The 25,647-nt window shown below is 38.3% G+C and overlaps 1 protein-coding gene across 4 annotated transcripts in view; it reads right to left on the reverse strand.

Annotated features, from left to right (window-relative positions):
* The window catches only part of MAP3K9 (mitogen-activated protein kinase kinase kinase 9), a 62,575-nt gene that overhangs the window by 31,161 nt on the left and 5,767 nt on the right, over positions 1–25,647 (reverse strand). For 2 of the 4 annotated variants that reach the window (XM_056346083.1, XM_056346082.1), the window contains exons 2-3: positions 25,183–25,596; positions 2,797–2,977 (exon numbers count right to left, since the gene is read on the reverse strand). The exons of 1 other annotated variant lie outside the window; for it this stretch is intronic. In XM_056346083.1, coding sequence (XP_056202058.1) covers positions 2,797–2,977; positions 25,183–25,596 — 595 coding nt within the window. The remainder of the gene's footprint in view (positions 1–2,796; positions 2,978–25,182; positions 25,597–25,647) is intronic. One more of the 4 variants, XM_056346084.1, reaches the window with a different exon arrangement.

Consider the following 25,647-nt stretch of genomic DNA (forward strand, 5'->3'; position numbering starts at 1 on the left):
GACAGAGAAATTTGAATTATATGCCTACTAACATTAGCTTCCTGTACAGTACTGGATAAGCTGCCATATCTGTGCTTCAACTTCACCCCTGTAAATCCAAAGCAGATACATAACTGTCTTCTCAAACACATAAATAGACTTACAGGAACTGACATTTTTAAATAAAACTGTAGCTTCTTTGTCCTCTGTGCAATATAAGCCCAAGGTTTCTGCTGTATAACTAAAGCTTGCGTGTACAGCACAGCAAAATTCACAGCAACAAATTTTCACTAGCAAGATGTACTAAGTACTGTTAATATCAACAAGCTTTACAGTGGCCCAGACCATGATGATAGACACCAGTGTGTAGGAGCATCCCACAGCCTTGTAAGTTCTTTACCAACCCTCCTTTAGAGTGGGACAAAAAAAACCAGATTGAGTTTTTTAAATGGAGCTTGATATATGTTTTGAAAGGAATTGCATGAAGCAGCTGTTTATGATGAGATAACATTGACTCAGGAAATTTCAGTCCTGGTAAGCATCATCTTCACCTATTTGTGCAGCAAGAACACAAGCAGAACAAGATCCTTGTTAAAAGGCTGGGCAACAGTTCAGCCAGAAGTATTATTCTAATGAGCTTTAAAGAAAAGGTGTTGAAATAAAAGGGTTTGTGAATGTCAGATAATTTTTGTTGATGCCGCACAGACTAACTGGAAGGTTGTCAGGTAAAAACCAGCTCCCTCTACTCCAGTGATTAACCGTGAGGCTGAAGTGGACAAGAGGTGGGGCCAAGTCTAACAGGATAAAAAAAGTTCACCCTGTTAAGAATTTCAAGTTGCATCCTTGAGTGGGGACAGGATTTATCACACGTGTCCATGATTGCTCTTGTAAAATCTAGTGCTTAAAATCATTGACACACTAGTAGTGACCACACTGGCAAGTATTTGTCCTCTGCATACATGCCTCAAACACCGTGTTCTTTTCAGTTTATTTAACTATGACTCAAGGTTTTGCCCAACAGAGAGAGGGCTTATGCAGAGAAGTGTAACAGCTCTTTTAATGCAGACGACTCTCTCTGTTTAAGGAAAAGCACTGAGAGGAACTCAACCAGTTTTCAAGGGAAACCCAGTAACTATAAAAAGAGAAAGTGATGAAAGAATTTTAAAATTAAAAATACAATATTCTAAAAAATTAACAAATAATATAAGTTATTTACAATCCTTAAGTGCTGAAGTGATTCACAGTCCTTAAGTCAATGACCAAGCTGGTAGTTTTGCACAGGTATAGAGGCACTTGAGCTACTTTCATGAAAATCACTAACTGACCTGCAAAGTCTTACCTTTTTTAAGATGAGGTCATACCAGTAGAGATCATCTACTGCTCTGTTCACAGTGTGCCTGGATTAGTAACGTTACAATCACAGGGAACTTTTTTCTCCCCTTTTTCCCCCCCTTCCCTTCTCCCTCTCCCCCAGGTTACCCTTAAAGGCCTTTCCTGGCACTGTTTCAGAGAAAAGTAAATCGAGATTTGAGCTTGACAAGCTGTGTACAAGCCAGTACTGTCATCATATGCACAAAAAAGGTGCAGAGCCTTGAGGTTTTCTTTTCTGCCAGATTTCACTCAGAATAAAAACCTTGCTCTTGCTCAGTTCATCTCAGATTAACTACAGAGGCTACCTCATTTAATTATAGAGTCAGAATTTTATCCACACCACTAGTGTGCCAAACACAAGTTCACAGACTTATCACAAGGCACAAATTACTTCTTCAGCAAAACTGGAGAAGCAAAATTAAAATCCCCACACCAAATCCCTGCCATAACAGGCAGACAATTCCACCAGCTGGGATATTTCTTTATCCTGACAGATTTCACAGCATGCACATACTTGTGTGGGAGCATTACTGGCCAGCAACAGAATCTTACTGCTCTAAAGACAAAGTCACCCTGACACTTCAATACCTCTCTCCCCACAGGAAAACCAAAATTCCACCTCCTTAATTTGTTTCAGTACTAATTCTATGTCACACAACACCCAGAAGAGTCACTGTCCTAGACCTGTTTACTGAATTCTGAATTTAATGATTCACTTAATGATCATATTCAAACTCAATTTCTGGAAGTCTATAGGCTGCTCCTTACACTCCTCCACACCAAAGTAGCTCCCATTCTCAAAAATCCCTGTGCACGAATGGAAAAGACAACATATACATACAAATTACTACTTATGCTTTACATACTCAGCCCTAGAAAAGAGATTTATTATTTTATGTGACAGACTAGAAGGGTGGAAAAAATTCGTAAGATTATCATGCAAGTGAAAAACATTGTATTCAGGCTGAAACTGCACAGGGAATTCGATTAGGTACGTTGTGTTTGTGTACTTATACATCAGTGACAGATTACTAGCAAAACATAAAATTATAAACCAGTAAAAAAGTAGCAATTTTAAATACTTCACAGATGTTTCATGGCCTTTGATCACGTCAGCCAATAGTCAAATAAGCACAAAAAGCTTGTAGATAAAGCAGAGGGAATTGGGACTCTGAATCCTAGCATAATCTGAATGTCAATTTATAAAATTACAAAAATTTAAGAGGCATGCAGGAGCTGGTCCACCACTTGCTAAAGGAAAAAACTGTACATTAAATACAAAGCAGTCAGAGTCTGACAGATGGAGAGCTGGTGGATAAAGAAATATATGTCTTAAGACCTGAATTTTAGTATTTGGTTCACCATTACTCATTCTTAAACATAAAAAGGTTTCCTGACAGGTCTAGTTATTCTTTAGTATCCAATCACTTAATGCCAAATCAATACCTCCACACATCGCTGCCTTTGGAGAACATGGAAGAGCGGATGACCTCAGGAGCCATCCAGGCATATGTCCCAGCTGCGCTCATTTTGGTAGTTTTATGCCATTCCCTGGCCAAGCCGAAATCCGTGATCTTCAATATCTTGTTGCTCAGATCTCCATTTTCCACCTTTTCGAGTATCAGTACTGGAGAGAAGGAAGGGAGGGGAGGGAGGGAGAATAAAAGATGTGCAGAGTAAAGCTAATACTTATGCAAAAAATATCCTCCAGAGGATCTCTCACATTTCAAGAGTCTCCCTGACTTTTATAGTTTTTCAACATACCACACTCTGTTACAAGTTATTTCAAGCTGATCCCTTCATCTGACAAGTGAACAGTTGTCTGGCAAGTAACTTCAATTAACCAAGATACCCAGCCCCAGAGAACAAACAGATAATTACATAATTATTTAATATAATGCCTCGTCTCATTCTGTGTAAAAATTCTCTGCTAAGAGGAAGTGAACCACTGTAACTTCTAGAAATCCAGATAAGGGAAAGATGTTTCCTAATTAATCCTCTCACAGCAAGCCAGAAAGTAACAGCATCTTTTTCTTGAATGCTTAGAGGACTTTTGTTGGTTGGTTTTTTTTGTTTTTTGTTTTTTTTTTTTTTTTTTTAAATCTAGATACACACACAGGCTGAATATACCTGGCTGAGAATGTGTCAGGAGTGGAAGCTCTATATAGACAGATGCTTTTTTTTTTAGTCACAATTAAAAAAAATACTTATGATCAGTAATAACATGCCCAATTCAAGACTTCACATGCACCACATTATAGATTCCCTCCCCCCTCATTATGAAACTTTTTTTAATTAAGCTGCCGAAGCTTCTACCATGCTTCAGTGGCTAAGAAGTCTACTACACTCAAGAACTTTATAAAAATCTTGAAGCAGAACTCAAGAATGCTTTGGTATAAGGCACATATTCCTCTTTACCCTCAAAGCTGTACTGTCACACCACTGCAAAATGAGTGTAAATCAGAGGTCAGAAGCATCCACTGTGATTTAGCAGCACTTTATTATCCTCTTTATCTTAAGGTAAAGTGACCACACAAGTTGTGCCAGCAACATAACAAATTGTAAACAAAGCAACAGAATAAAATAGGCCACTAAACTTCCACAACTAACTTAACCATAAGCCTGTGAAATTATTTTCAGCCACTTTGTAAAGAGCCAAAGATAAAAATATTTTATCCAGTTATCCAATGACTTCACAACAGAAGGCATCAAGCCACTGATACACCCATACATGGAAGGGAAAAAACCCTTGTTTTCTAAGAACCTGTGTCTGTAAGAATATTAAAAACAGAGTAACTGCATAATGATGGTGTATGAACTGCAAAAAACCCAAAACCCACATCCAAACAATCATAGATCATAACAAAACCTATAAAAGGCAAAAGCATTGCAAAAATTACAGTACATATAAAAATAGTCTTCAAGACCATTTTTAGCAGCCTGAAAAGACTCAAGTATCACTCTGAAGTTAACACAGCTGTTTTGGGGAAAAATAAATTTAAAAAAATCTTACATTCATTCTTATACTTCCCTGCAATAACCAAAATGGGATTTCCCATGAAGTAAAAGCCAACACATCTACATGTTAAGGTACTGCATTTATTTTTATCAAACTGTCTTTTTTCTGAAAATTAAAAATAATCAGCTACCCTTTCTACAAGGCTTCAGAATTCACAAAATACTACTTCATTAGAGATTTCTGTGGGCCAACTCAAGTTATGAATGAACTAAAAGCTATGGTTAAGCCCTTAGTTCTTACTACTTTTGCAAAATTCCTTTCTGAATTGAATTCTTGAAAGCTCCGTTTTCGTAACTGGGATAGAAGGAGGACTTTGAGGCCTATAGTTACTATTCTCTTCATTTGGGCAAAAGTATGTGTGTTTTTTATAGCCACACTTCAGGGTAAAGAAGAACCACCAAAAGAAACAAAGGTACAGAAGGCGGCCTCCTCTTCTAGTAAGTCTTAACTTTTTTCCTTCTTTCTAGCAGATGAAGAACTGCTAAGAGAAATTGCTAACAAGTCACTCATGGATTGCAAGACTGAAAAATTTCCTGGAATATACATACTAATCATCTTCTAGTATGTACCTACTCTGCCTCTAGAGCTGGCAGAATAATAAAATCTAATTTTAAATGCAGTAATATATAGATTATATAGATATACAGTGAAGTTGTAAAGTAAAACTTAAAGCATGGGTTTGGGTTTTCTTTTGCTTCATAAGCACAAGGAGCAACATGCAAATTTGTAGTTCACAAGGTAGAAGACATTCTGTGTGAATGAGCTCAATAGCAGAACAGAGCACCAGATATCACAGCTGGGTTGTACATACCTTCCTTGCAAGAGGTTATTTAAATCTAATTACCTTCATTTGTATTAAGTTCTAACAAAATAATTAGTACTTACACAGATCTTTGGAATCCATGAACTTAGCCTACATCTGACAAAAGAACAAGCAAGACAAATTACCATGACAAAAGATTACAGAGAAGGACAATGGAAGAGCTGGATTTATTTGCAAGCCCTTGATTCCTTAGTTACATCCTTGGTGCCCCTATTTCCTTGTAATAACTGCTTAGGATAATAATCCTGCAACCCAAAAATGTAAAAATTAATGTTAATTATCGTATCTCTCTTCAGCATTTGTTTCAGTTCTCCTTGTCGTGGTCAGTATCAGTTGGCTCACTTGTAACTGCTAAGAGTCTCCCTAGGCCTTCCGTCAGATTTTCAAACCAAAACCCTTGATTCTCCCTCTTATGTTTGCTTGAATTCCAACAAAGAATCTGGTAAATAGGTTAAATATTAATTCCTTTCAGTTTCCTCCTTAAAAATCTCTCTTATGGAGTACACAAGCCAGGTTGCTAGGACACTGCAAATGCATTTTATTCATGCTAATCAATATGGTCTCATTTGCTTGTGAGATTTATCTAGAACCAGTTATTGCCTCTTGCTTAACACTCTTGAGTGCAAGTTCTTTCTGCAACTGCTATTTCTTCTGCACTCGTATTAGCCTACCACAATACAAAACACAAATAAGCAACATACTTCCTACACTCAGAGTTAGCATACTTTTCCACCTTTGAATAGATTTGATCACTCAGGACAGAGCTAACGGTGGCCAGATGATCAACCTAACAAAAAATTCAGACACAAATATAAAGCACCTACACCAAAAACACAGCTAATGTACCAAGGCAGTAAATCTCATTCGTCTGTTGATTTAAAAGATCTGCATGAGATAAAGAGGTTTTTAAAAAGTTAGAAAATTGATTTGAAAATCTTTCACATTCCCAGCCTTAACGAGTGAAATTGTTTGGCAGCAAAGATACTAGGCCTAGTTTTCAGGCGAGGGAAGAATGAGAGCCGAATCAGCAGGAACACACAGAACATGTCAGCTTTAGTGACAGATCACCATTGGTCTGTCCAGCTAGGCCCATGCAAGAGATCTCTTCCTCTGTGCATGCACAGAGCCAGTCAAGTTACAGATTAAGGATGCCATCTACTACTGCTCTTACCTGCTCAAAACCTTTTTCTTCTGATCTTAAGCAGCACAGGTAGGAGCCAACTGGCAGTGTGCAAAAGGGACCAGTGAAGCAAACCAGGTATTATAAGCACATTCAGACAGCTTTGAGGATCCAACTGCTACAGCAAAACAACTTAATATAGCAAATTACCATGTTCTTTGCATACTGCAAGCGCAAAAACTAAAGCATAGTGGCTTAAACTAGCATTAAAAATTCCTAGCAACTTTAGGTGAAGGGTATCATGAACACGTGTGCTTACAGAAGTAATAATCCAGAAGTGCTCACATATATGTTCATATATTCCTGAAAGTTTTGGAATGTGTCCTCTGCAAGATAAGCATTTGACAATGAGAAATTAATTACAGCTCAGATTAATTCTGTCCACCAAGACAGCTCTTCCGTATCTTGTGTCCCAGCTGAGACAAGAAGAAAGGCATATGATCCAAACAGTCTTTGCTATCTCCCAAGCAAGCCCTTCCCTGATTCAGGGAGTCACCCAGATACAGGTTCAAATGATTTAGATGTGTAATTTCAACCACTAAGAAATTAAGAACTTTATTACCACAAGGACTCAAGAAACATTACTGGTAATGACCTGACTCCACTGTTTAATTTCTTGAGAGCCAGGCAGACTGGAAGTGCTGAAAGACAACAGTTAATCCAGACATACTAGATCTGAGCTTAGTGAGATACAAAGGTAAAAATGAATCACTGGGCCTCCTCTTAACTAGGTTACAATGAAACCCACTCTTTTTCCTTTGAAATGAAGATTTCTACTAAGGTTCCTCCACATTCTTTGAGAAAAGCTTTGGTGCCTTGCAAGAAGCATCAAAGATATTTTCATATCAGACCCACGTGAGAAGGTTCCCTGAAGTACAGAGAAAGAAGCAGGCACTATACAAACAAAAGGGTAGGTTAGGTAACCAAAGGCAATAAGCCAGTTACCGGTTTCATGACAAGACAGACTATTAGAATAGCATAAGGCAGAATTCAAAGATCATTTAACAAGACTCAGTCTGGCGCAGTCCCTTGTCATACTGTCTGACATTGCAGCAAATAAATGAACAACTGTGTATAGCTAGCAATGAAAAAACCTGTCATTATATTTTCAATACTTTTTAACACAGGTTTCCGTGTGATAATTTCACTTCTGCTCAGGACAAAAAAAGTTGCAGTAACAAAGAGGAAAGGCAGCACTATGTGGCTGGCTTTTATCATGTACAGCATTTTCAGTTGTCTCCAAGTAGTTCAGTGCTATAGGTGGCAGTTGGTAGCCTACTCTCTGAAGATCTAGGATACCCTGTGCTTGGGACTTTGATACTTCATGGACAATTATCGTCATGGTCACAGTACCAACTGCAGCACCCAGGCCTGTAAGACCATCCCAGCTTCTAAGCAGCTTTTCTTAATTGTGTCCTTTCATTTGTCTTTGTTGCCATGAGTGAACTCAGCAATCAAGAACCATATTATCAGAGAATCATCCTTAGTCAACAAGTCCTGGTATTTACCCCACCAGATTCACAGTAATGTAGAAGAGTATAATTTCCACAAGAACAAGTCCAGTTGCTTATGATATGATTTGATTTAGTAGTTTTGACTACTGAAGCAATAGTTAAGAGGCCAGAACCAAAGCAAATTGATAAAGTTTACAATGAGCATCTTCTGCACACCATTGAATGCTAGCTATTAACCAGATCTCTCACCAGGTCTAATACTCCTCAGTTAGTAGGCAACACCAAATACTGAAACAGAAGCGTCATTAGACTTCCCTGATACAACTGGAGTTTCTCACTCTTCAGTCTCAGCCTGCACAGAGTGATGGGGAGTTAACTCAAGACAACGCTGGTACCATTTAAAGATAGTTTCTTAGTTAATAGGTGGGGCAGGGGAGGGGGAAAACTGATGACATACCAAAGATCCTTTTATCCTTGTTTGTGATTTGAGCTAGCAGCTTTTCTAGCAGAGCTGAAAGAAATCAAATTCTTGAGGTCAGGTGAAGGCAGTTTACCTTCTCCAGTTTAAGTATCATTCTGTATGTGTATTAATAGCTAGCAGGCTTTTGACAGAATCCAATGCCAGTCTAAGAGTAATCAAGTCTTTAGAAGTACACAGATCCCGTAACAGATCCCAAAGTGGATGATTCTCTGTTTCATGAGTCACAGTTGTATATCAGTGACATCAAGAATGAGGGTGGTTTTTTTTCTAGAGGCAGGGCCAGTTCAGATGTTTTTGTTGTTTAAACAAAGATTTGTACTGGAAATAGACCTCAAAGAAAGAAACCCACTGAAGTATGACTGACAGAATGGTATCTTACACTGAGTCAGTTCTTCCTCCTGATCCACCCCATTCCACATTACTATGCTTTACTAGAAAGAAAAAACATCAGTCTTAGGATTCAAAGCAACACAAAAAGCAACTTGATTAAGATTTCTAAGACAATTATATCCCTCAGCCTTTGTGTAGTTGCAACTACTGGATCTTCAGTTCTGTCTTGTCATCACAAGTCATTATGGAGATGCCTGCTCTGTGGGGCACTAGACAATGTAAGATCATTTAACAGAAGGACAGAGTTAAGGCTGCTGTTGGCCTAATGAGACCTTTAAGGTCAGTTCCAAAGGTGTAGCTTCATATTAGAACACTGAACTTTCACTGCAACTCATGAAAGTGCAGTAATATGTTTAAGATTGGGACTATATGTATCTAGGACTATTCTCTATCCTTTCAGAAGGAGAAACTGCTGCAGTGAAAACACTGAAACCTGCAGCTTTAAAACTTTGTTAATGCAGACATCCTGTACTAGTACCTAAAACCACTGGTTAGTTTTAAGTAGCCAAAAAGAAGATCAAATGAATTCTGAAGGAATACAGACTGGAGTTTAAAAAAAAAAAAATGAACAGATTAAATGCTAGCCAAGTTTCAACTCTGCCAAAAACTATAAAATAAAACTACAGAAGGGCTGCCCTGAAGGCAAGTGATAGACCTTGCATGCATGAAACAGATGCACACATACCACAGCCTCACATGTTCAAAAAGTCAATTTCATTCCCTATCCCTCCTCCATTCTCATGGATCTTTACAGTGAAAGCTGGCTTGGATGAAACAAGCTCACAGCATCTCAGAAGGCAGTCTTCCCAGGCTCCAAACAGTCAAAAAAGACAAAGCCTGTCCAGAAGGGGATTCCAAGCATAAGTCTAATATACATGCTCTGAATTGCTCCCTACAGGAGCTTCTCTTGACTAGAAGCACATCTGTGATAAGTGCCCAAACTTAAACCACACGAATCTCTGTGGTCTGATATAAGTAAGCAATTTCAATTAGAGAAGTTCCCTAACACACCAGATGTTAGAGCCATCTGTTGAAAACCAATTTACCTATAGTTGCAAGATTATCTCAGTGTTCCGAACTTCTTTAAAATTAAGTTTCCAGAAATATATTGTTCTATTAGGAGGACAGCTAATGTAAATCAAACTGGTACTTCTGTTAAATCAGTCTTAAATAAAACTGTCTCTTGGCCCACAAAGGCGGCTGGAGGTCAAAATTCATTGCATCTTGCACCACTCACCTTAATGATCACTGAATCAACTGAAAAGTCAATAGCAAACATCTTTGTCAAACACACAAAGCCTTGCTGCAAGAAGGACCTAATTTCCAGATATTAAACAGCTGTATTTTCATTACTTATTCATTTACCAGAAAAACGTAAGATCAGATACACAAATACACCATGACAAGGTAAAGATGGGGTATAAAAATGTATGTTCTTTGATCTACTTGTACCTACGTTTTAATAAACTCTAGGAGGGCTAGGTCAACCACATCTAATACATCAGTATCACTCCCGCTTCTTAGCCATTGCAGTAAGAAGTTTAAAACTGCTGAGCAAACTCTGTTTTGGGAATATTGCCAACTTTATTATACTGCTCCAATGCAAATAACGGCATTGTTGATATCTTTTTCATTCTGCTTAACCAAACATTTCTATTACATGGGTTTTCTTCTTTCCAATTATGCTAGAAGCACTGATCGGTCTGAGTGTCTGTCTTTCTGCCAGAATATACCCATTTCTACCCCTTTCCTTTAATTTTCTTCTCCTCAAACCCATCTATTCTTCTTCCAAACACGTCCTTTATCCTACATAAACAGATAAAACACCCGCACTGAATCTTTCAATCTGATTACTAAAACAAACATGATAAAGCTTTACTTGGGTTTTAACTTGGTCACTTCATAAAACCACAGGAATACACCTCCTACTTTTTACCCAGCATCATACTGCCTCCAGTATGCATGAAAAGATAGTTTGAAGAGAACTTTCACAGAAGGGAAGTTTTCACAAGGGAAATTAACAAAAATTAACAGCAGCTGTTTTAATCCTCTGTTCTGCTCACATTATACCAGCAGAACTAGAAAACACGTTATAATCTCCTCTCACAAACAAAAAATTCTCATGGAAGGCAGTAACACTGTCAGATTTTTTGCTTGTTTCTTTTAGGAGGGTTATTTTAGTTTTCAGCTACACTTTTGGACAGTTAGGACAGCATTCTTAGTCTTCAGTGGGCCAAAGCAGAGGGAAAGAACAAGCACAGGAAAATAAACACTTTAACCCATGCTGATCCAGTTGCTAGTAATGTCAAAGAACTGGTAGGAAGTGGCTCCTCACTTCACCTCACTGTCAAAATTACGTGACAAGGCAGAAAAATACAGTCATATAATTACATTTTGCTGGTTTCTCAGCCTAGAGAAAGGATTAGGTTTATCTGCATCGTGTAGTGCTGAACAGAATACTCCTTTGCTTTGCCCATGCTAAAAGCCGACTCATCACTTCAGAAGCAGAACAACATTCAGGGAGGAACTACTACAGCGCGATCACCCACAGCAAAAACAGCCCATCTTTATATATGAAGCTAGAGAAGAGGGGCTGCTGTCTACTGCACAAAATAGTATGAATAGCCACGCATACCTGAATTTTCTGGCTGTACTGGCTTCAGCTACTTCAACTAGTCTGTTGTTGTATTCCCAATTTATTTAGCACATGGCACACAAAGAAAATAAAAAACTTCCTGACTTGAGAGGCAAAAATTGCTGACAATACCAAAGAAAGCAAGATTACCTTGCAATATAATCACAATAATTAACCACCAACCTGCCCATTGCCCCCATATTTCATAACAACAGCTGTATCAGCAACTTCATACACCCTTTCCCAGTATTAAGACAGACAAAAGAAATTGCAAAAAAATACAAGACAGTCTCTTGTATGGGCCAGCTTACAGTTCACACCAAGTCATTCACCTGTGCATGATGCTGCTCTCAGTAAGCCTGGCACACAAGAACAGAAATCTATTAGCTAATGAACATAATGCCTGATGGAAATGGTTACTATCATTAAGTGATGGGAGAAATAAAAAAGTAGTAAGACAGGGACTGAGTATAATGAGAATTGAAAGCATAGAGGAAGAAATACAGAAGGGAGCGGGCTACAAGACAAGGATCCCTACTGTAGGTGAAAAAAACCCTGGATTTGTTGTCTGTGGTACACTGGGATGTATTTCTGATTTGATGGATAATTGCTGGCTTCACATTTAGCTTCCACATAACTTTTCCCCAACTGAAACAATATAGTCAGTATTTTAGTGCCAGGATACCTGCCATTCTTTTATTTAAATACTAACAGTTCTGGGCAGACCATGAAACAACAGGGTTACTACCTAGTGATAAAGCAACATTAACTCGTGTGTTCTATTATTAGATTTTGAAGCTTTATGAATGCTTCAATCAGCATGCTAGGGTGGAGCGTGGTGCTTTGAAACAGGTTGGGAGAATAATCTGAAGAAAGTATCAGAAGCTCATTTGCCAGAAACTTAAGAAAATCTTACTGTGAAGGTATTATCAAGTTAGCGTGAGCTCACATGGAGCTCACAGCCCTAGAGACAGAGGCAGGGGTGGAGGTCCCAGGTGAGGCCCTGACTGCAAAGTACCAAACAGACACAGCAACTTGGTGATGTAGAGTTGACAAGGCCTGAAAAACCCAAAGGTAGTGGAAATATTGAATACCTGTGTCAGTGCACTTCAGTAGTGCTGTTATAGTCTTCACCAACATTAGCACTGCTGTGAGTCAAACACTTTGCCATTCAAGATTCCAGGAATGAGAAGAGCAGTCATACCAAGACAAAGAAAAACTCCTGCAAAAAAATTTAGCCTGCAAGCATATCCCATTCATACCCATTTCCAAAAGTCCATACTCATTGTTTTGTGCTCTACTCTGTCTCCTCAGAGCCACATCAGCTGGTTACACAGTCCAAGAGCTACATGGCAGCCACAACAAGGGGTGAGTGAGAGTGATAAAAGGAAGGACTGTAAATAGGATAAATATGTCATCTTTGTTATTTTACTTGGTGTAGAAACATTTAATTCTAAAAATTATTTAGGTAGCCATCAAACTACCTCACAGACTTTGTAAAGTTTCTTCCCCAGTCTCCTATATTCTTATCTGGACTCTCAATTATATTTCTGCTTTAGTCCCAATGCTTTAAGGTATCTATTCTTATTTTGTTAGATTGAATAGAAGTGAGAGACCACTACTTAAGACCTCAAAGGCTGAAAAATTGCAAAGGAACTCAAACTCACATGGAATGACACCATTCTATTTAAGTTGTATTTTCTCTCCCAGAATAATACCATGCATATTTGCTGCAGGGGGATGTTCTTGCAGATCCCTCCAAAGCAACTCAATCACCTACAGATACAGCAGCCTAGTACCAATTTGTTTTCTCATAGGCCTTTACTCCTCTGTTACTGTACAATCACTGTTTTCAACAGCAGTAAGGTCAACAGGCAGCTACAAACAGGGGAACTAATGCTTACCCTGTTATAGCTGGAGTGTGAAAGACCATTGCTGTTGTTGAGTACTCACTGTGGGTGGAAATACTGGCCACATTTTATTTCTTTCTCCATCCTGCAAACAGAACAGCTTACTGTGGCTTCACTTACCAAAATGCAAAATGGCAAAAGTTTTGTCAGATCATGGATAAGCATCAGCCCATCCACTTCCTCCATTCAGATAATTCAAGTACTGTAAGGAGATGTATCAGATACAAAGTCCATCAAATCCCAGGTGCAAGAGCTTTACAGAAAGAAAAGAACAGAGTAAAACCTTTACAGAAAAGAATGTTTTTGCACTCAGAGACCCTTAAATGCAAAACATGAGCAGGGTTTCAGTTCTAAAAGCTGCAAGTCTCTTTCATGGTAGGATTCAAGAGCAATCCAGATCTGTTATGAGGAGGTACTACCATTAAACTTCTCCCTGCCAGCAATGCAGCAGAAGTCTAAGTGCAAGAGTTGAAGGAACCAGAATATTTCCAAACAATTCCAAATTTATAAAAAATTTGCTTTATACAACTTTCAGAAGTCAGCTAAAGGCTTACCGAAGCTGAAGGTGTGCCAGAGAGGAAAAAAGTCTGATTAATATCACAGGATCCAGACTCTCCCACCCACCCATGGCAGCACACATCGAAAACCAAGCCAATCTGTTACAGGAAACCTTGTCTTGAACAAAGAATCTCCTTACTCAACCTCGTATGTTTTCTAAGGGTTTGTTTTTTCAGACCACAGGACAAAGTTATCTGAGCTAGGGCAGCTTTGAAGGCACTTTCTGAAAACTTCTACTCCTAGTCCACGAACACTGAAATATTAACACTACAATTAAATTTTAATTTCTTCCCTGACCCCCTGGAATTTCACATCTGGGACAGCCAATTTCAGTTTACAGTATTTTTTTGTATCAAATCCCCACAATCTAGGTATAATCTTTGCTTTGTCCAAATTCATTTGACTGCCTTCTAGACCCATTTCCAGCCCAAACACTTTCAACTACTGAGAGGCTGTGAAATTAATGCAAATGTGGTTTTGTTTTTTTTTTTTAATGGAAACTAAAATGAAATAAATATCTTTCACCTCTTGCATAGGCTAATTACTACTTTTTATACTTGCTTTTATCTGACAAATTAACAAAAACTTCTACTGTACTCTGAAGAAACTCAGTGCATTCTGAAATCGTCAAGGTTCTTATTTAGAAGGTACTATAGTAATAGCAAGCATTAGCAAGTCCTATAGTTATTGAACAGTCCTCATTTGAAGGACAAAAGTATCCATACATCAAACAAAAATGCTCTTGCATAGAACATGGCTTCACTGAACTTATTATGATTGTTCCAATCCCATTTTCCCCTCCTATGAATCAGCAAAGCTTCCCAAGATACATTTCAGCTCAGATGGTCATGGTGGGAAATACTGGTTTTAAGATACAAAGATAGCCTTAACGTACTGCTTCATGCTGCTGCATTGTCTGACAGTCATGACCTCAGAAAGCCAGAAAGTGGCTAGTAAGTCTGCAGTTTGCCTAACAAGTCAAAAAAGCAGTGTTATTGCTAAGGGGACAAGGGACTGAACTTGCCAGGCATTCCTTTTTTTAATTATTAAGGCCTATTGGCAGTATTCTGGCATGCTGCCTTGATGACAGAACTAAACTTTTGGGAAAGGATTTCAAAAACTCACTCCAAAATGAGACCTTGTATTGTAGCAGTTTGCCAAAATCTAATTTGCAATTTTTGCTCTACCTTCCATAGTCAGCCTGCACAGCTTTGCTTCACAAGTATCCAGATAATGAGCAATCTGCTCTTGATCCTGCATTCCAAGTACTTAAAGTGATTAACAGATCTGCACATGGACTGAGTCCGGGCTTTCCGCATGCAGCCTTTACCTACCTTCTGTTGGGTACTCTGCCGTTCATTTCGGTAGGACTGCATCTTTATTCTAATATTTGTTTGTGGTGCAGAAGGCTAAGTGTTGCATAAGATCCTGTAGAGCACAGAATTTAAGACTCACTCAAAATTTCACATCTTCGAAGGAAAAACAAAGAACACAAATATTGTCTTTAGTAATAAGCAAATATTTTCTCTTTCATTACTAACCATCCAGCTACAACACATTTAAAAAAATACATATACACCTTGGAAGCAAAACCTTTTTAATTACTGGGTACACGTGAGGGTTCAGCAAATCCATAAAGCTGGCCAACTGTCCTCTTCTATCAACCTAGAGGAGGTGATGGATGTGACAGCACAGCAGTTCTTGGATTTTAAGCCATGCAGTACAGTAACTCTAAAGAGCTAATGCATAATGGGGGAGGGGATAGGAAAGGCCTCCAGAGCTATGATATATTTAGAATCGATCCTTTCACCTAACCAAGCTGAAAAGAAGTCTTACCACTTTAGTGATCTGGTACAAAACACTTTGAATGTTACTAGAGAACAAACACTGGAGTCTCCTGGAAAAATGGGGCTGTTCAGCTCTGATTTCAGACTAAATTCTACCATACTGCTTACACAGGAACACCCTTCTAGCTCAAGCATGGGTTATTGCACTCTTCATAATCAGTTAAATGCTCTAAAGAAAAAATACAACTACATCTGTACCAACACAGCACTTTGCCAAATCATATCAGTTTGAAAACTTGCAACAAATCAAGAACTGCATTAGGCAACAACAAAAAAAGCAAAGGGAAGAGTAGAATCACATGAACGACATTCATTCATTGTCACTCAAAAGGCTGTCTGAAAAGAGATTTAATAATGATGCTGGTTTGGTGGGAGCCATTTCCAGGCAAATAGAAACATTAAATTCATGATGAAAGAAGTAGCACAGAACTGTTCTGCTTTAGCTTCAATTTAGACATCTCTATGAAACAGTCAATAACACCAAGTACTATTAATTCCTGGAGCAGGCTGGTACTCCGCAATCTAGAGAGTAAGGAAGACAAAAAATTCACAAGCAGTGGCACAAACCATACCAGAAGCTGGGCTTTTTGGTGGCTTGTTAGTGTTTTCTTTAAAAAAATCAGATATTATTTTAAAATCTCAAGAAAAGGGAGAGATGTATTCCCATTCATCAGAACAAGTGTTAAATGTCTCTAAGATGCACAATCAACACCAAGTTAGTTTCAGCTGACAATAGTGAAATTCAGACTTTGAGTACTGCAGTTTTACCTGAAGCTGAACAGAACAAGTAGCCAGCTGCTGAGAAAGACAGTAGTCCTGTACTGTTGCACACGGAAATCCATGCAAGATAACAGTTCATGCAGTAAAGCTATCAGAAAGCTGTTCATTTTTTATGTGTTAGATTTCTCTTAAGTATTCTGACCCAGCTTACTCCATCATCAAAGAGTGTAAGTGGTTACACAGTACCCTGATCAAGCATTAGGAGTATCCACCTGTTAGCAGATGATCATAACCATATTAAAGCCATACGCTGTGTGACTGATTACATGAAACAGAAAAAGCAAATCAATAAATCCAAGGGCAAGATTGAGAACAGGTCAACAAGCAGAGTTAGGCATATAGAGTTCTACTAATCAAAGTTACAGGATTTTTCTTATTTTCAGAATCCTTGAACAATGCAAAGTCAAAAGCAAATAAAGACTCTTCACTGTAATATCTTTTCCTAGGTCTATACTCAAAGAGGACACAATAGGAAACCCTGGAATACTTTTGTGACAGGTGGACCATGTGGCCTGGTTCACATACACCCCACTGCCCTTACACATCTTTATAGCAATTATCCACACTAGCACTGAACTTCTTTTTAATACCCCAAGAACTCCCCTAGGAATCCCCAATTAAACATAGCAATTGTTGCAATAAGCAAAATCTTAGTGGCAGAAATACTTATCTGTTACTAGTAAATGGAGCTATTAGCACACTATCATTTGCTACCCATCTACACAGTAAGTCTATAATCAGCAAGGTTGAAGCCACACTCACATTTTAAGTGAGGGTTTCCAGCTGTAATACAAACAGCAAATCTTAACATTTCTCAACAGCCAAAGCAAATTCCAGAAGCCTGTTTGATGAAGCATCAGAGGAAGATGTAGAGCTAAGTAGGAGCTTGGCTTATAAGCTCTAAAAATCATCCAGGACTTAAGTAGTACAGCATTCAAAGTACAATACAGGATTTCAGAGATAATTTGGAATCTATTAGATAAAGTTTGGTGTTTTGGGAGGATACTTCTGCTTTTAATAAAAAAATGGTGTTACAAAAAAAAAATCCTTGAGTAATACAGCAATGCTTTTAGAAAGCGGAGTGCAAGGGCTGTGTGTGGTAGTAACACGAACAGCTCACAGGAGGGCTGCCTGTCCTCTTGCTACTTCCTTCTGAAAAGAACCCTACAGGATGCTGCACCATGCTGCCGTTACCACCAGAGCAACTCTTCTACAGGTCGGGACCCAAAGATTTGCTATTATGTGAGTTGTCTTCTCCCAGATCTTAAGAAACAGTGATGAAACTAAACAACATAATTATAAATCCTGATACACGGCTATAGTTTCTCCTTTTATTGCATAAGGTTCTGTTACTATTTCGTTTTCATCTGCAAAATGTTCAGGTCTGAGGAAGACTGAATTTACCTTTCCATTAGCAGCTGGACAATTAAGAAACAATTAACAGATATGCCAGTCAACTTTGGCAACCTTTTGAAAATCAGTGTCACACTGATCTAACCAAAACTATCCTAGAATCAGACAGTAAATATGTACTAAAAAGCATCTACTTAATCACGAGCTATATCCTGTATTCTTTCCAAGAGCTTAAGGCTTTCCTTGTCATAAGGGAACATGTGCCACCTTCAAGATGCAATATTACTTAAAATTAAGGAATCATCTTGCGTGATGAATCATCACTTCAAAGAACAAGATTGTGCTTAACTTCTGATGCTTCAAGAGCGAGTTTGTTTGCTTCAGAGATGTTGAAATTCCGAAAGGAATCGTTTGATAAGAAAAGCAAAAGTGAAGCTGCTGACAGAAATCTCTCAGAATTCAAACTCAGTTTATCGATGTGGGAGCAACACACACACACAAAAATAAAAAAAAAATAAAAAAGCAGAGCTGAAGAAGTTATTCTAGCTTCCCAGAAGTGCCACAAGGCTGTTCTCACTCTTGACTTGCTACTTCAAAATTTCAGAAAAACACAGATTTATCCCAGCTCTGTCACAGATGGTCAGACAGTGAATTCATGGGAGCAGCACACAGATGCCTAGATACACCTCCTGCATGATGGTGCTCAGGTCTGCTTGTATCTATTCTATGGTCCCATATGCACAATTTGGAGAAAGTGCTAAGTGTCATAACTCTTGGTTATTTTTTTCTTAGGAACAGAAAGAACCCTGCAGAAAAATATATGCAGTGGCACAATGACATGGAAAGGATATTAGCTGAGTTTTTAAATGTAACAGACACAATTTCACTTCTCCAAAATTAGAACAACTCTTTCCATTCTTGTCTACAAAGATAAGGGATTCCATCTGTGAAATTGCCTTTTTGCTATTCGGTGTGGTCAGGAGAATATCAAAGTGTTCTTGTGGACATTAGACTGATTGCATAAAGCCTTTCCATTTTTTACTTGCAATTAACAGTGAAGACATCAATTAATACTCAACTAAAACAAGCCATTTACAGGAGATGTATATTTTCATTTTGGAACTCTCAGAAATCTACTAAAACATACTGAAAGTAAGACTGCAACATGAAAGTATCTGTCAAACTTCTTGCAGAAGAATGCAGTTGCTCAAATTTAGATAAGCTAAGGAAAAAAAACCAACCAAAAACTCACGAAGTAAACTGTTACCTTACTTTTATGAATTCCCGATGTCTCAACAGCTTAAAAATTAGCATCACTTTCAGGTATAATTTACATCTTCTGAACTAATAACACATGAAAATAAAGCATTTTTTTCATTCTGTTCAACAAAATGTTGTAGTTTACTGGCATGAATTTCCTATTTCCATGCAAAAATATTATAGCTACTTGGAATTTTTTTAAACCACAATACGAGTAACCAGGATATCAGCACAAAGGCTGATACTCTGGGGAGACACAGAAATAAGCACAGAACCAGATTGTATAGTGTGTCCATAAAATCAGATAATTGCCTAAGGGCAGAACCTGAAAAGTCATCTTTAATCACCCTTAGGAGTATATTCAGGCTGTTTGAAAGGCTTGATTTCTATTGTACACACTTTTTAAATCTAGAACAAGAACAAAAAGGAAAAACAGAGGTTTACATATTCTTGCTCCCTAAACTGAACCAGAGAACATCTGCATAAAATTAATCTCCCAGCTGCTGTCCTCAAAAAAGAAAAAAAATCTCATGTTCTTATCACTTTCTTATTACAGAGCAAGGGAGCACCCAACTAAGGCCAGAACAATTATTCGCCCAGTGTAAAGCATTCAGATGCCATTGAAATAGTTTCACTACACTTTACATGAAGCATTACTCACACTCATTTAATTGCACTGACAAAGGAAATCCATTCTGATAGAAGGTACAACATTGGAGAGTTAGTCAGCAAATTACACTGAAGTACCAGAAGCAGCAACAACAGTGCAGCCTTACAAACTGCTCTTCCAACATACTTTAAGCAGACCCTAGAAGAGCACTCCTCTACAATGCTGCCAGACAGAGGAAGAGGTTTACATTAAGTACTTTTCCTTCTCTGAAAGGACCCACAGAATAGTGGCAATTATGAATGGATTGGGATGTGAATATTGCAACAAGGAATGAGATAACTAATCACATGTTATCAAGACAGGTATGTAACATTCAAGTCCTGTTGTCCTTGGGTTGGATTTCAAATAGTTGCAAGGAATCCCTGCTTTAAATTCTGCCTATACTTTCCACACCCCACAAAAAAAAAAAAAAAAAAAAAAAAACAAACCACCACACCAAAACAGGAATATTCTAAGTTCTAGAAACAACTGTCCTGAGACCGTTTGAAAGTCAGCTCTATTACCACTTTTTACGAACAGAAAAGGCTTAAGAACTGCATCAAATAAATAAGCAAAGCTATAGCAGAGTTTAGAATTCTTCAGAAAGTTAAAGCTTTGAGTATCAGGGCACCACAAGCTTACTTTGGTGGTCCAAAAAGGAGGGGAAGTGAACACCTTCAAAGAACAAGAACGGTAGAACTACTGACTTGACTCAATCAGAATTGTTGGCATTTATTTTAAGCTCTGTCCTTAACTCTTTCTTCGACCCTGGCCATGTCACTTTGCTGCTAATCTTCTGTGCCACTTCGGGCAACACAAACATGGTAACTTTTATAAAGCACTTTGCTAACTGGCATGAACACCCCTCAGCAAAACCTTTCAATGTAGTGCAAATAACAAATGTATTTTGCTGAGCCAGTTTAAAAAAAAAAAAAAAAAAAAAAGAGCAAATATGCTTTTGCTAGTTCTCTGCAGCATTAGTTAATTGGCATCATTCCTATAGCAATGCTGGCATATCTAACACTGACAAACAGAAACAAACAGGACCAGTTTCATTATTTACAATACTTCACTAAAACCAACAGGACTGACCTTTTTGATCCTAAGCATTATATGCCAAGCATCTTCCTCCAGTCAGCTGAGACAAGAGAAAGGGAAACTCCAAGAGCTGGGCCAAACACAATGATGTTGACTTCAGTGGGCATTCCTAGTTGCTTTTTTTCTAGAGCTCAGCATTTAGATTATTTAGGAGCCTTCACGTTGGGAGAAACCTACTACCAAATCTGTAACATATGCTCAGTGAAACAACAACATGTAGCTGAAGAAGGAAAGGTTAAAAGTATCACCAGATGAAGAGAAGGAAAAGAAGCCAGAGAGGATTCAGTCAGATTTATAAGATTAATTTTCATATAGAATATGTTGAATCTCTTGAATCAAATGCACAAAAAAGAAATACTTACCTCCTCACACAGCAGAACAAAACAGCTTTCCTTGGTTACCTTCTTTCTCTTGTTTAGTTACATGACTGACACACAAGTTGGTAATGTCACTGGTACACTCACCTACCAGACCCACTGTCCACTGAACTTGACAGTTTAAGAATTTCAGGGTCCCTAAAAATAAATCACAGGTGTGCAATTTGTACTGTAAAGATCTTTAGGTACCCATTTCCTGATAGCATCCCCAAAGCAGTGAAACAGGCAGTCCTCAAAACCTCCAAGATTTACAATAAAAGTCTGCCTCAAACAGAAACGGTACTTAAAACATACAGGGCACTTTTCATTATCATAACTTTATATTTAATGCTAATATATTTAGATTGTAGGGAAAAAAATGAAGAAATTAACACCTTTTTGGTTAAAAGAAGGAAAACAGAACAATTGTTTTGGACATTGCTTTTTGACAAGCAAAATCTCAAGAAACAGATACCTCCAGGATTCTTCAAATAATCCCCTGAAGTTCAGTCACTATATAAGAAGTTGTTACCTCCCAAAGTGACCAAACCCTTATGTTCTTTACCATGTCATCAGAAATATTGGTAACTACTCTGAACATTCTTTTGTTACCTACTACTTGAGTCCACAAAGCTGCAATAGTTTAGATTTAAAAGGTGGGCTTCTTCAAATCCTTATACATATATAATAGAGTGATTTTTCAGATTTGCATTAAGGTGCCCACTTGACTTATTACACAGTCCAAAATATAACATAAACTTCTTAAAAGGTTCATCATTAAATACTGTCCTTATGCATTCTGTGTCTGACTAAATATAGGCAGGCATTTGAAAGCACATTCTCTGATTTTCTACCATTCTAGTAGAAAATTTGACTTTAAATAAGGCAACTCAGTTCTTTCCCACTCCTCCATCTTGTTCCCTAACTCTCAAACTAACTCATCCTGCAGCTTCAGATGGATAGTGCAGGTCGCAGCTGGTGCTCGAAGGCAAGAGGAGATGTATGAGAATCACTATCTATTACTGAATGTAGGCAGTACCAATCAGTAGATCAATACAGCTGATGCTCCCATGACAGCTCTCAGTACTTGTAGATGTTTAGTACATGAAAGAATTGTGCCTGCAAGAATCTTTTCCAAGTTCTTGCAAGCAGAAGCTGTTCCTTCTCCAGAGACACATTATGGCCTATCAGTTGGTGGGTGGTAACTTCTATAAAGAAAATGCTACAAGCTTGTTAATTCTACAGGCACAAAGCTAACATCACCTGTTCTTGATTATCCACAGTAACTGAAAAAACTTATTTACATCAGAATAACATAGAAAATGCAAACCAGATATAAATCAGGATGCAATAACATCCTTAGTCCACTGATCTTTACCAAAGTTGCTAAAAGCTTTCCATAGAAAACAACACAGAGAAATTTCCAAGATGCTTATTACCTAAAATGGAAAAGGGATGTCAGAAATGCATTGACAAATCATTCGAGACAAACATTGGCAGTCCAAAGTTGTTTATCCTGCAGATAAACATGAGTTGGGTCTGTCTGCATGTATAGGTAACATACACTTTTGGAGGGCAGGGGAACACCACAGAAGAGACCAACAGTCCCTCCCCCTCTAAAAAAGAAGCTCCATCATTGTCATGATCTAATACCTATGATACTTGCTTTATAGATACACCCAGAAGAGAACATACATTTTCATATCTTTAAAATAGTAAATTTTTTTTAAAAAAAATTCTCTTCCACCACACAGCACAGAAAGAAGAACTCTATGTTGCCAAACCAAAGCAAACAGCTGTTGTAATATGTCAAGCCCATACCCGAGGTTACTAATTCATCTTATTGCAAAACAGGGTTACAAAACAAAGAATTTTCCTTAAAAATATCTGAAGTCCTTCCCTCCAGCACCAGCTCTTACATTTAGTTTCCCAGATGTGTAACTGCTTTCTGTAGACTTAGCTGGGCTAGAATTTTCCTATACCCATCTCTTCTCTACTAGATCTGATGGTACCTTTGGTCAAGATTACCATGTAAATTCTCTACCTCTCCCCTCCAAACACAGGACATCTTTGAATCCTTCCATAGGCATTCCCACTCATTCTTGCTCTTTCTTTACTATTGCTTCCTCCCAAGTGAGGAAAATTCTAGTAATATCTGTAGCAAAACCCTTAACTTCTCACTGGCACTTTACAGTGCAGCACAATTATGTACTGCTGATTCACTGTGACAGGAGACATTTACTCTTGCTGCTGACAGCACAGATGTTTCCTAGCATCCATGCCTGTGTTTGGTTGGTGACATTGTGCACTGGTGTCCCTCTAGTTGGGCTGGTTCTCTAGTTGATACATTTCACTTTTACAACTAGCAGTCTCTAGTATGAATAAAGCAGTGAAATACTGGGAGCTAACAGCTTTTTATCTTAGAAATAACTTCCATTCTAAACTTCAAAAATGTTCAGATAGCATAAAGCAATAAAATCTTAATGGCCTGTTAGCAAAATGGGCAAGTAAATATTTTCTTAGGTAAGGAGGAAAGGCCCAACACTTAAATACAACTATTTCTTATTCACAGATGCAGCCAGTCATCCTTTAACCAAGCCAATCAATCCTTCATTTTACAGCACTTATCAATATGCCCATATATGCTGCCATCTGTATGGCAGTACATCAGGGTATCAGATTGCCTTACTGTAAGAAGAATAAGTTTGATAGTACAAGAATAATAAGGTAGATACTAATTTGAAAGCTCCCATAGTTCCTACTTTCAAACTCACTAACAAGAATTAATAATACTTTTTTTCTTCCTCTTCATGACAAACTATGTAAAACCACTGCTGAAAGATTTGAGGTCAAAAAAAACCACAGGAAGATTCTGCAAGGCCTGGAAATTTACAGCATTGTAATGGTTAATGCTAGCTCTAGTGAATCTATTTAAGATATTAAAATTCCCATCTGTCAGACCTCTTTGCTAGATGTTAATGCCCTCAAAGCAAAAGAGAACATGTGCCTGCATCCCAGCCACCCAGTTCACAGCGCTTCTTATTAACTCAAGCCATAAATGAAAATGAATTCATACTAACACACCTATCTAAACCACTGCAGCCAACATGCAGATGCGTGTTCACTCTTGCCATCTAGACACAGACAAGCAGAGAGAAAGGCTCAACAGCTGCATGCAGGCAACAGCAAAGGAGATTATAATCTTCAAACCACTGCAGCAGTTTGCTCCCACACTCATAAATAATGTTCTATACATACCTTTGACTTCGAGGCAATTTTAAGTTTGGGAAAACAGACACACTAGAAAAACAATACCCAAGTGGCAGACAATAATGCTATTAGTATTACAGAGTAGCTATTCACCATGATTTCCAGAACCATAACTACCAAAGTTGACTCCCCATGCTCTACTGCATCAGCTGCATCCCATGTAAAGCACCAGAAACATCAGCTGAAGTCCTTGGTGTACTAGGACAAACACTGGGACACTTGATTTACCTGAGTTAATGCTTCTGTCAACACCAGCTCTATGAGGGATAAGAGAAAAGATCCAATTCAGCAGGGATGGGTTAAATCTCCCATAAGGAAGACTGGCTTGCATCTCATCTATATGGCAAAATCTAGCAAGTAAAATGAAGGCTTGGGAGCATTTATCCTTGCATTTATCCTTCCAAAAAGTGGAAGGCGAATACACATTTTAAGTTCAGCAAGACTTCCTGACATATAGGAGTCTGCTGAAATGCCAATAAAACTGAGACACTGTGTGTATATACACATATATGAACTGCTAAAGAAGCATGCTCCATTTACAGTTGCTTTTGCGTCCAATCAAGTTGATTCTACAAAGTAAAAGCATTTACATGTTTCCTATGGTCTGTAACACCATATTGTAGAAAAATAACCCTTCTGGGATTGAATTAGAGGATACAGTGGTTCACAAGAAAGGATCACCAAGTTAACATTACCACCTCTTTTCTTTATATGATTTTTTTCCAAAACCACATCCCAGCACCCTGGCTGTTCACTGTGTAGCACTTACTGTTGCTGGATTTCAGGTCACGGTGAATTATGGGTACAATTGCTTCCTCGTGCAGGTAGTTCATTCCCCTCGCAATCTGTACTGCCCAGTTCACTAGTATGTCAGGAGGTATCCTTTTACCAGACAACACTCTATTTAGCGATCCTCCACGGGCAAACTCCATGATCAAACAAAGATTAGGCTCCTTCAAACACACACCCCTGAGGGCAATGATGTTGGGATGCTTTAACATCGCAAAGAGCTTGGCCTCTTGGCGGACATTCTCAATGGTCTGGCTGATGTCCTCATCAGGGTCATAGCGAGCTGCCTTGACAGCAACCTCATCTCCTATCCATACAGCTCGATACACTTTTCCGAAGCCCCCTATGCCAATGATTTCCTCCAGAACAAGCTCTGAGAAGTCGATCTCCAGGACTACGGGGGGGGGGAGGGGGGGGAAAAAGGAAAAAAAAGTAAACATTTAGC

The sequence above is a fragment of the Falco biarmicus genome, chromosome 7 (genome assembly GCF_023638135.1).
Source record: "Falco biarmicus isolate bFalBia1 chromosome 7, bFalBia1.pri, whole genome shotgun sequence".
NCBI classification, from domain to species: Eukaryota; Metazoa; Chordata; class Aves; order Falconiformes; family Falconidae; genus Falco; species Falco biarmicus.